This window comes from Myotis daubentonii, chromosome X, assembly GCF_963259705.1.
Source record: "Myotis daubentonii chromosome X, mMyoDau2.1, whole genome shotgun sequence".
In the NCBI taxonomy this organism is placed as follows: Eukaryota; Metazoa; Chordata; class Mammalia; order Chiroptera; family Vespertilionidae; genus Myotis; species Myotis daubentonii.
The window spans coordinates 40,294,499-40,306,505 of NC_081861.1; the positions used below are offsets into that span (position 1 = coordinate 40,294,499).

At 46.4% G+C, this 12,007-nt stretch overlaps 1 protein-coding gene across 8 annotated transcripts in view; it reads left to right on the forward strand.

The window, feature by feature from the left end:
• SEPTIN6 (septin 6) overlaps positions 1–12,007 on the forward strand; it is a 75,345-nt gene that overhangs the window by 55,267 nt on the left and 8,071 nt on the right. For 5 of the 8 annotated variants that reach the window (XM_059680175.1, XM_059680171.1, XM_059680168.1 and 2 more), the window contains exons 7-9: positions 1,097–1,265; positions 4,830–4,962; positions 8,135–8,325. In XM_059680175.1, the coding sequence (XP_059536158.1) occupies positions 1,097–1,265; positions 4,830–4,962; positions 8,135–8,325 (493 nt within the window). Of the gene's footprint in view, positions 1–1,096; positions 1,266–4,829; positions 4,963–8,134; positions 8,326–10,668; positions 10,714–12,007 lie in introns of all 8 variants that reach the window. The other 3 variants (XM_059680173.1, XM_059680174.1, XM_059680172.1) reach the window with 1 other exon arrangement.

The following is a 12,007-nucleotide window of genomic DNA, read 5'->3' on the forward strand; positions in this document are numbered from 1 at the left end:
ATTCTTTAGTCAGCAGTTGCCAACCGGTGGTCTGCAGACCACTGGTGGTCCGTGAGGTCTGAAAGGTTGGCGACCGCTGGTTTAAGGAAACCTTTGGAGCAACGGTCGCCAACGGTGGTCCACAGACCACTGGTAGTCTGTGAGGCCTGAAAGGTTGGCGACTGCTGCTTTAGATTACTTGTATTGGAAGCCTAACCCTGCAACTTATTAGCTACTTAACCTTGCCTGACCTTATTGAGACCTTGCCAAGACTATTTCCTCTTCTGCCTGATAAATTACTATTCTTCCTTCAAGAGTCATCTTAGCGGTTGCCTCTTTGGTGAAGCCTTCACTCTCCCATGAGTTCTTAAGCCCCTCTCTTCTGGGCTTTCATTGCACCTTGGCTATCTACTGTTATTTTCATAATGTTTGCATTGTGTTGTATTTGTCTATTTGCATCTATTCTTCCACTAAACTGCCAAGGGCAAGACTTCATGCCTTCGTTTCTGAATTCCCAGTGCCTCATACAATACTGGGAACAGAGATTCCACAAATGTTTACCGGACAGGTGGCTGAGCATGTGTGTGTCATTGTCTTAAGAATGGTGCAGGGCAGAAACTCTTGTGAGGGTCTGATTGGTGAATTGGGGTTGAGATGCTACTGAATGTCTTTGTAGGGTTTTTTTTATGGCATTGCGGTTTCCATGACTGTCATTCTTGTAACTTTTCCTTTGTCTTATCAGTAGAAAAGGAAATCAGGAGGCAAATTCATAAGCTCTGTATACAGATTGAAAGGCTGTGTCGCTGTAAGACATTTCGCTTCTCATTTTACCATTTCTTTTTAAAAATATATATTTTTTTTATTGATTTCAGAGAGGAAAGGAGAGGGAGAGATAGAAACATCAATGATAGAATCATTGATTGCTGCCTCTTGCTCGCCACCTACTGGGGGTTGAGCCCACAACCAGGCATGTGCCCTGACTGGGAATTGAACTGTCACCTAGTTCATAGGTTGATACTCAACCACTGAGCCACACTGGCTGGGCTTATTTAACCATTTCTGCTTCTTCTGGCCTTCCTTTCAATATACTTTCAACTCCCCAACCCTTACTCTGCAGTTGAAAATGAGGCCCACTGCGACTTTGTGAAGCTGCGGGAGATGCTGCTTCGGGTCAACATGGAGGACCTCCGGGAGCAGACCCACAGCCGGCACTATGAGCTGTACCGCCGCTGCAAGCTGGAGGAGATGGGCTTCAAGGACACTGACCCTGACAGCAAACCCTTCAGGTATCTCTCACGCCCAACTCCGCCCAACTCCGCCGAGCCAACCCAGGGGCATGGAGGCTTTACCCTAGAGCAGCGGTTCTCAACCTGTGGGTCGCAACCCCTTTGGGGGTCAAACGACCCTTTCACAGGGGTCGCCTAAGACCATCCAAAAACACATATATAATTACATATTGTTTTTGTGATTAATCACTATGCTTTAATTATGTTCACTTTGTAACAATGAAATTGGGGGTCACCACAACATGAGGAACTGTATTAAAGGGTCGCGACATTAGGAAGGTTGAGAACCACTGGGTTAGAGCATCCACAAAGGAGTCAGACACATGTCCTGAGACCAAGAGCATCAGGACTCAGTCATTGGCCAGTTTTACCTGCCAGTCCCTCTCTGCCTTCCTGGGGGAGTTGTAGCCAGGTGGGCTTGGTAAGCAGTGGGCCATGGAGGAGGCCCAGAGGCCCAGCAAGGCCGATGGTCTCACTGTGCACACACAGCAGCTGCAGCCAGCTATACCGGAGGGGGCCCTGAGCTGGAGCAGTTTGTGCCTGTCCTATGCCCCACTTTCTTCATCAGGCTTCTGCTGCTCTGTCAGATGTCCAGTGTGTTCTTTACCTTCCTGCCCATTATCAAAACCAGACGGGTTCAGCTAGCAGTCATTGCACATGCACTGATGAACTTGAGGCTCTTCATTCACTGTCAAGTGCAGGTTTTGTTTTGACCAAAGGATGCTAAGAGTCATTGACATACTTCTTAAATCAGAATCTAAGATGCTTCCAGAGAAGAGGAATGTTTCTGAAAGCAGTTTACTCTGCTAATAGGAGCCAATGTCCCAATTGTCTGATCTGTGTGCACGATGTCTGATATAAGCCCCACATTTTAAATGACCATGTGTTGCCCTTACCAAGGCTTGGTCTTTTTGCAGGAAATGTCAAACCTTGATAAGCAAGTGATGGGGAGGGTTGTGGGCTAAGAAGGCTGTCAGAAATCCACAGTACCTGCTCACAGTGGGAAACGTGGCCAGGGAGCATAGCATAGCCAGTCCTTCAGGGTTGCTTGGTTCTGGAGGGGAAGACTCAGTCCCCATCCCGGACAGGGACCACTGGAGCTCTTGGGGTTGGAGGAAGGTATGCTTGTCTCCCCAGTGGGTGCTTCCTTAGCTTTCTCTGTCCTTCCCCTCCACCAGCTTTAATCTGCATCTGTGGAGGAAGAGATGTGCCTCTACCTATTCTTCTAGTCCCCTCCCCTCTTCCTTTGCTCCATCTTGAACACCTGTTACCTGTGTCTTCACCCTCTGCACTCCTCTGCCAGCTCCTTTCGGTGTTGCATGTAAATATTCTCATCCTAAAGAAATTCACGCTTAACTGCTCTTCCTCATCAGCCTCTGCCCTGTCAAGAGGTTCAGCTCTGACAGAAAGGAGAAAGAGTTGCTCTTATTTTTTGGCTTCTGATCTCACCACACCACTGAAATGCCTCCCTCCAAGATCAGCAATTACACACTCATGGCCAATTAGTGTGGCTTCTAAGTCTCATCTTTTTTTCAATGTGGTTTTTAAAATATATTTTTGTTGATTTCAGAGAGGAAGGGAGAAGGAGAGATGGGGGGAGGGGAGAGATATGATGAGAATCATTGATAGGCTGCCTTCTAAATGCCCTCTACTGAGGATCAAACCTGCAAGCCTGGCATGTGCCCTGACCGGAAATCAAACCATGACCTCCTGGTTCATAGGTTGATGCTCAACCACCGAGTCATGCTGGCTGGGCTTAAATATGTTTTTAGTGTGTGTGTTTTTTTAAGAGAGAAAGGAAGGAAGAGGGAGAGAGAGATTGAAACACAGATGAGATAGAAACATCAACATGAGAAACATCAACATGAGAGAGAAACATCAACATGGATTGGCTGCCTCCTGCACACCCCTGCTGGGGATTTAGCCCGAAACCTGGGCATGTGCCCTGACTGGCAATTGAACCAGTGATCTGTTGGTGCATGGTCTGACACTCAACCACTGAGCCACACCTGCCAGGCTAAGTCCCATCTTTTTTTTAATCTTATCGTTTGAAATTCCTTCGTTGCCTCCTTCCGAAGTTCTCTCTGCCTTTGGCTTTTCTAGCACTGGTCTGGCTGGTTTTATTCCTATCGCTCTTGCTACTCCTTTTCAGCTTCATCAGCGGGTTCATTTTCTTCAGCTTACTCCTTTAAATGTTGTGCCCCAGGTTTCTTTTGTAGGGTCTCTGCTCCTTTCATCTCTATTCTCTTTGCAGCTGGTTATTTTTCCTTTCACAGCCCTAATTACCACCCAGAAATAGATGAATCCCAATCTAAAATCCTATGTTTGAGCTCCAAAACCATAGAGCTAACTGCATACTGGATGTTTTCACTCAGATGTTCCATAGGTGGCATACTTGAAACACGGGCTGTCTAAAATTTAAGTCAACTTCTCCCCTCTTAACCATACTTCTTCTCCAGTGTTCCCTGTCGCAGCTCACAGTACCACCATTCCCTGGTTGCCCGAGCCAAAAACCGAAATAAATGTTGAGTCCTCCCAAGTCCTGGGAGTTCTGCTTCCCTTATTGTTCCTTCAGGTCCCTCACGTCCTCACCAACTCTCAACATTAAGAACCTGTCATTTCTTACTTGGATTGTTGGAAAGTCTGTCCTTTATGCAACAGCCAGAGTGTTCTTTCTCATTTTCAAGTTGGGTCAAGTCAGTCCTCCGACTTAAAACCTTACAGTGTAGATAAATGTCCCAGTCTAATATGGCCTCCAACGCTTGCTCTCTCTTGCCAGACTCAGGGACTTCATATCCCACCACTCCACAGCTCACACTAGATTCTCCAGCCATGTGGAACTAGGCCTGGCTCCCCGAGTATGCCAGTCTCTCTCCACATGTGCCTTTGCACATGCCGCTCTCTTCAGAGAACATTTCCTTCTTTTTCACCAGGCTAACTCCTTTTTTTTTTTAAACTAAGCCCAGGCTGGGGGCAGGGAGACATAGCCCAGGCATCTCTCACTAGACTGTAAGCTCTTTGATGGCAGGCACTGTGGCTGTTGGCTCTAGATGTTGAGTGACTAGTATTCATGTCACTCAATCCCGTGTCTAGCACGTATTGGGGTCTCATCAAGTGTGTATTGCAATAGTTCATTAATGTGGTCAGTTTCAGAGCCAGGACCTGGCAGCAAAGTGGAATAGGAGGGCCCCAGAGTGAAAGACAAAAGATCCAGCTTCCAGTCCTAGTTGTACCTCTAACTAGCTGTGTGGTCTTGAGCAAGTCTCTTCACCTCTCTGGGCCTGTTTCCTCACCTGTAAAATGAGAGTATAGAGGCAGGTGTTCTAAGTCACTCCCAGTTCTAAATATCTCTCCAGTTCACCAGGACTGCCCCATTACCCTCAAGCTGCCCTGTGATTCTGCTGTCACGTGCCAAGTCAGCTGCCCACAGCTTTGTGGTTCTGTGTTTGCACCTCTCCCAAAATCAGGGAGGGGAGGATGGGGGAACCCAGGGAGGATCATTAGAGTCAGTTTCCATCCAATAGGAACCATTCCAAAGGCAGGAGAATTAACCTGTGTTCCCAGTTTGCAGGAGACGTATGAGGCCAAAAGGAATGAGTTCCTAGGGGAGCTCCAGAAAAAAGAAGAGGAGATGAGACAGATGTTCGTCCAGAGAGTCAAAGAGAAAGAAGCTGAACTCAAAGAGGCAGAGAAAGAGGTAAATGGGAGCCTCGGTGTTAGGCAGGAAGGGAAAGGAAGCTGAGCTTGGGCATAGCAAGAGCTTCTGCCCTGAGAGCACAGCCAGCCAGAGCCTCGCAGCCTCCAGGAAGAAATGGGGCACAGCATCTGTAGCCTTGCCTCGGCTGGCACAGAGGGAGCTGCGAGGGATCTTTGTCTTCTTGATCCCTCATTCTCCAAGACCAGAATGTTGTCTCATTCCGTGTTACTTAGTTCTCTAGAGCAGCACTGTCCATATGGTAGCCATTAGCCACATGTGGCTATTTAAACTGAAATTAATTAAAAATAAGCAAGTTTAAAACTCATTTCCTCAGTCACCTTAGCCACATTTCAAATGCTCAATCTCATGTGACTAGTGGCTATCGTATTTGACAGCACAGATAGAGAACATTTCTATTGCCACAGAAAGTTCTATTGCGCAGCAGCGCTCCAGAGTCAAGACCTTGCCCTAGCTGGTTTGGGTCAGTGGTTAGAGCATTGGCCTGTGGACTGAAGGGTCTCGGTTTCGATTCCCATCAGGGGCACATACCTCGGTTGCAAGCTCAATCCCCGTCCCGGTCAGGCATGTGCAGGAGACAACAAATCGATGTGTCTCTCTCTCAAATCAATGTTTCTCTCTGTCTTTCCCCGTCCCTTCCACTCTCTAAAAAAATCAAAGAGAAAAATATCCTTGGGTGAGGATTACCAACAACAAAAGACCTCACATAGCCCCTTGAGGTCAGGTGCAAACTGATTCTTGGCTGTCCTGCCCAACCCAACTGCTCTCTGACAGCCATGGTGAAAGATGGTCCCAGGCAATCCTGGGTACCTTGTTGAAACCTAAAACAGTAACAGCTGGGCACTTCCTGAGTCATTTGGATATTCTGTTCCATTTCATGGTGGCATTAAAGAAACATCTGTGTGCATCTAGAGAGTTTGTAAACTAAGGTTTGATGGTCCCCCTGGGGTTTCCATTACTGAAGCCGTGCCTAATAGAGTGCAGTTGGTCCTACAACTATTGCCTTGTATTCCAGGTCCCCCTACCAATGCACCCACTGCTGCCTGATTAAAGTGGCCTCAGCTACAGTTTTGGTGACTTTAACAACTGCTTCATTCTCTGGGCCTCGGAGCCCATGATGAAGGGAAGCACTTAATTACTGCCCAAGTATCTTTCCCTGTAATCTGCTGTGACTCTCTAGGGTTATCACCAAAACCCAGGACAAGGCTGTTGGCTTTACTTCAATTTCACTTTTCAAAAGAAAAATATCACCCAGTACTTTTAGGAGGAGGGGTAAGGGAACCTCAAAGAGAAATGAATGAAAAGCCAATGGACAAAAGCCAAGTTAAAGCAACTGACTGACTGGCAGAGCTACTATCCCCCTACCCCAAATGACTAATAAAAGCTGGTGTACCCTGTGAATCTGTCATCCACCATCCCTTACCAAGTGACAGTCCCAAATACCTTCTTCATGGTGTGGTGCAAGTGCTACAGAATCCCAACATCTGAATCCTCAAAAGAAAGTGAAATTATGCTTGGTCTGCTCTACTATTCAGGGTAGTATCACATACCACTTCTACCTATTTTGTAAATATATAGTTTTATTGATTTCAGAGAGGAAGGGAGAGGTAGAAACACCAATGATGAGAGAGAGTCATTGATCAGCTGCCTCCTGCACGCCCCCTACCAGGGATCGAGCCTGCAATGCAGGCATGTCCCCTAACCCGGAATTGAACCATGACCTCCTGGTTCACTGGGTGAACACAACTACTGAGCCACAGTGGCAGGGCCCCACTTCTACCTCTTGATCCACTGACCACAACAGCATGCCAGAATATTCTTACTGGTCTCTGGCTCTATTCAGGGCTAGTTAAGCCTCTCCTTGGTCAAGGCTGAGGTCTCCACACTCATGCCATGTTATAAAACTTAAAAAAATCTGCTTTCATGTCCAAGAACAAGTACTTCCTTTGTTGTTGTTTTTTTGGTTAATCCTCACCTGAGTATATTTTTCCATTGAGTTTTAGAGAAAGTAGAAGGGAAGGGGAGAGACACAGAGAGAGAAACATCGATGTGAGACACATCGATTGGTTGCCTCCCCGCAATTGCCCTGACCAGGGCCAGGGATTGAACCTGCAACCTAGGTACATGCCCTTGACTGGAATCGAACCCGGGACTTTTCAGTCCACAGGCCAACGCTCTAGCCACTGAGCCAAACTGGCTAGGGCCAAGTACTTCCTTTGAACAACTTTGGCATTGCTTCAGTTTGCTCTGTGCTCCATGGTGATCCTCCCTGACTGGAGGGGATAAAAAACGGCAGGACTCCTAACATGTTGGGAGACCTCACTCTATAATCCTCTATAGAATGGATGGACCTTGGTTGGGCAAATGTCTTAACTTCTGTCACCACATCAAATGCAAATAATAACAGAACTTACCTCATAGGAATGTTGTGATGATTAAATGAGTTAATACATATAAAGTGCTTAAAAAAGTCAGTGCCTGGCCTACAATAAGCACTCAATAAATGTTATACTATTATAACTGATACTAGAGGCCCAGTGCACGGATCACTGGTGGGGTCCCCCAGCCTGGCCTGAGGGGATAAGGCTGAAACCGGCTCTCTGACATACCCTGAGGGGTTCCGGATTGTGAGAGGGCACAGGCCAGGCCGAGGGACCCCACCGGTGCACGACTGGGCTGGGGAGGGACTGCAGGAGGGCTCCAGGCATGTCGATTTCGCCCAGTCCCGATCGGCCGGACCCCAGCAACAAGCTAACCTACTGGTTGGAGCGTCTGCCCCCTGGTGGTCAGTGCACGTCATAGCGACTGGTCGGACGGTCGAACACTTAGCATATTAAGCTTTTATTATATAGGATAGAATTATTACTAACCATGTGTGGTGACTCTTTTAAATAAAATGTTCGATTAAGCAGAATGCACAGTCCCCTGATCATATTCAGGAGCAGAAATTTGGAGGTAAAACGGCAGGGGAAGGGGACTATCCAGAACATGGAGATCTTTGGTGCCATCATAGCTGTCTCTAGCAGAAATGTCTCCTGAGGTCCAGGGCTCCTGCAGGGTTGTAACCCTGCCAGTCTACTGCCGCCCTGGCCTCAGCTCAGTTGGAAGCTGCTGACAGGGGACTCCCCCCAAACTCCCTGTGCTTTCTTGCCAGCTGCATGAGAAGTTTGACCGTCTCAAGAAACTACACCAGGATGAGAAGAAGAAGCTGGAGGATAAGAAGAAATCCCTGGATGATGAAGTGAACGCTTTCAAACAGAGAAAGTCCGCAGCCGAGCTGCTCCAGTCCCAGGGCTCCCAGGCTGGAGGCTCACAGACTCTGAAAAGGGACAAAGAGAAGAAAAAGTAAGTGGGAGGTTGCTCTGGGGTGGTGGTTTCTCTCTGCTCCTCAGGGCGGGACCTGGAGGCTGAGGGGTCTGACGGATGGGGAGCAGAGAGAGGTGAGCTGTGGGCTGTCAGACCAGTTTGGGTGCCTATAACTGGTTTCCGTGTTCCCACGCAATTTTCGGATTTCCTGGATTTGGGCAATTGAGAGTAGGTCCCAGAAGCCCAGCCCCCTCTGTTTGGCCTTCTTAGGAAAGTCCTGCAAAGTCAGGTAGGAGGAGAGGGAAGGAAAAGAGAGGAAAAGCAAAAGGAATGTGAGAGAGTAGAAAGAAGAAGGGTGGAAACAATGAACACTGCAAAGTTGTAAGAAAGAGATAAAAAGGAGGGTAGATAGAGGATAGTGGGAGAGAGAGTCTGAGAGGTTGGAACCAATTGGGCTCCCAGGCGTGCTCACTCACTCGCTTGCCCCATACCTGAGGTGAACTCTCCGTGCCTGCAGGCCAACCCTCTCTCTGCCTCAGTTCTCACTAGCTGCAGCCAGCAGAGTTTAACTGCTGTTGCTGAAGGCTGTAGCCCCGTTCTGATTTCTCACCCCTTTGCTGTCCATCCTGTTAACTGCTTAGCTGTTCCTGGCCTGGGGTACAACTAAGAACTTGGTGGGGAGCCTTTAGATGTTAGTATATTCTAGGTGCCCCATCCTCAACCTGGGGAATGATTTTACAATCTATCTCTCTCCTCTGGTATTTTGTAAGGCAGGATAGCATGGGCTCTTGGTTACCATGTGGGCCAATTATCCTGACCCAACCCATTCCTCATCCCAGAACCAGAGAAGAGAAAAGCCTTTCTGACAGGACCTATACAACAGCAGGAAAAACCCCAGTGGTCCCTTGGGCTCTGAAGTTATTTGTGCAGTGTGACTAGGGAACCCCTGGTTAGGCAATGTCCTTATTAAAGAGGCCTGAGGATCTGAAAGATGTCCATGGCCGTTGCCCTCTGTTTTTAGCCACTTGTTCCTGGTTCAACTATTGGATTTTTTTTTTTTTACAAAGTATAATTTTATTGATTTTTTTTTTTTAGAGTGAGAGGAAGGGAGAGGGAGAGAGAAACATAGATGTGAGGGAGAAACATCAATCAGTTGCCTCTTGTACATGCCCGGGCCAGAAAATGAACCCACAACTTGGGTATGTGCCCTGACTGGGAATCGAACCTGTAACCGTTTTGGCACATGGGACGATGCTCCAACCAACTGAGCCACATTGGCCAGGACTCAACTATTGGATATTTGCCAGGAGGAAACATCTTCCTTTCCTCGGTGCCTGGCTCATCACTTAGGAATAAAACTGTAATTTTTGTACAGTATTAAAATATATTTGAAGACACTCAGTTTTCCAGGTTGATTATTCATTATTCTTAATATAATTTGAACATTTTCACCAATTAGTCTAAAGATTTTTATTAGTGAACCATAACACTGTATGTCAAATTCACTGACTAATGAACTCTTTTTGGTATTACTTAGTGGATAAAGTTCAACTAGCCAGAAAAGAAGCCTCTTTGGAAACACTGCATATTAACTGATCAGTCACGGCATATCAGTTGCACCAGCAGGCATGAATTCCTATTTTTAAGATCAGAAAGGTCTAAATTTGTCTTCCAGCTCTAACCTGCTGCCTTCATAGCCCTGTGGTATTTGTTAACTCAATCCCTGGGGTAGTTGCACAGCCTGCTTGTAGGAATTAGATTCATTTGTTTGGACCCCACTGACAGACACTAAGCTCTAAATATTCTGTATTCCGGTGTTAGTAGAAGTTTATTCCAGACCAGTTTTCCCCCCAGTTGCCTCAAATTACTTGACATCCCCCCAACTCCAGGCAGAAGACCCTTTCTACAGGCTGTAGGAATATTTGGGGTTGGTGGAGGTACCCTTTTACTATTCTGAGTGAGTGGAAACCTGAACAAATAGACTGTCCTCTTTCTTACTTCCAGATGTGTAGGTGGCCACAGGCCTGGGCTTCTTATATAATTCCTTACAGTCAGCTAACTTCTGGAAGACCCATCATGGCACCTGTGTCCCTCTGGTCCATAGTGATGATGGCGGTAGTGGGGTATGAGGGTAGAAGTGATGATGATAAGCATTTCTTCTGGAGAGATGGTGATTGAATATAACAGAGTCACATATTTAAAATTTCCATTGGCTGCCCTTTTAAAGAGGTTAAGAAAGAGTACCAACCCCCATCCCACCCTCCCCTCCTACTCCTCCTAATCTCCTTTGACCTCTAACTCTTCATTATTGGTGTGAACTCATAATATTTGATTTCTCCTTCAAGCTCACTCCATCTTCATCAGCTCTTAACTATTTTACAGTTAACTCTGCTGTTTGCTGCATGCTGCATGAGACCCAGGGTCCTGGTAAGCTTTATTAACTCTAAATAGAACTGGCAGTGGCTCCTAGAACACATCTCCCCAAATCCCCCCCCCCCCAAACACATATCGCATCACAAAAGAAGCTGCTTCATTGTCCTAGCTGGTTTCCTCTTGTGAGTTAGAATGTTAAGTAGTCTGGTGTGGTTTCAAGTGTACAGGTGCAGTGCTTGCCTGCCTGATTAAAAGCCGGGTATTTTCAGACTTCTGCTGCCAGAACAGCTGGGTAGCATAAGTGGGTTAATATTTGAGGTTCAGTTTTGGCCATTTTTTTTTTCTTAAAAAGCCTTAATGATTAGTTTCAAAATTAACTAGGCTGTAGTAAGGAGGGAAACTGCTGGGTTCGGCAGCCCTGTCCTGCAATTGTCACAGTGGCATTGACCCCAGGTTGGGAATGTTCCAAACTAATGGAAACTTGCTTCTCTGTTTCCCTCTGGTGGCTATTTTATATATACTTCAGAGAGGAAGGGAGAGGGAGAGAGAGAATCAGTTGCCTCCTGCATGCCCCACAATGGGGATGGAGCCCACAACCAGGTATGTGCCCTGACTGGGAATCAAACCGTGACCTCCTGGTTCCTAGGTCAATGCTTAACCATTCAGCAACACCAGCCAGGCTGGTGTCTATTTTTCATCCAAAGGGTTCAAATTCTCAAATTTCCTTTGGCTATGTAACCCCCCAAAACCATAATGAAAGTGAAGAAACTGAAGCGCTATCAGATACTATAGAAAAATTCCTTACATTTAATTCTACAAGTACCAGCTTCACGAACACTTACCTTTGATAAGATGGGTTCCTAAGGGCTGCGGGCTGTATCTACAGAAAAGGATAAAGCAGTCCCTGGCGTCATGTAATTTATAGGTTGATTATAACAATGATTAAGCACCTTCTGTCTGTACTAGACTCAGGTAGTAGGGAGGGAAAATGAATATGGTTAATTTAACCATATTAAGCTCATTACTATTTTTAAACTTTACCATAGAAACTTTCAAACAGGCACAAAAGAAGAGGGAGGATAGCACAGTGCAGGCCCAGGTACCCACAACCCGCCCCCCAAACAACTGTCAACACAGGGCCAATCCTGTTTCATCTATTATCCCAAACCTGATGGATTATTATAAAGCAAAACCCACATTATTTCATCTGCAAATACATTAGCATGTATCTTTAAGAGATAATGACTCTTTTAAAAAAATCATAACCACAATATCACTGTTAACATACCTACAAAATTAACAAATCATTAACATAAAATTCCTAGTCCGTGTTCAAAATACCCCAGTT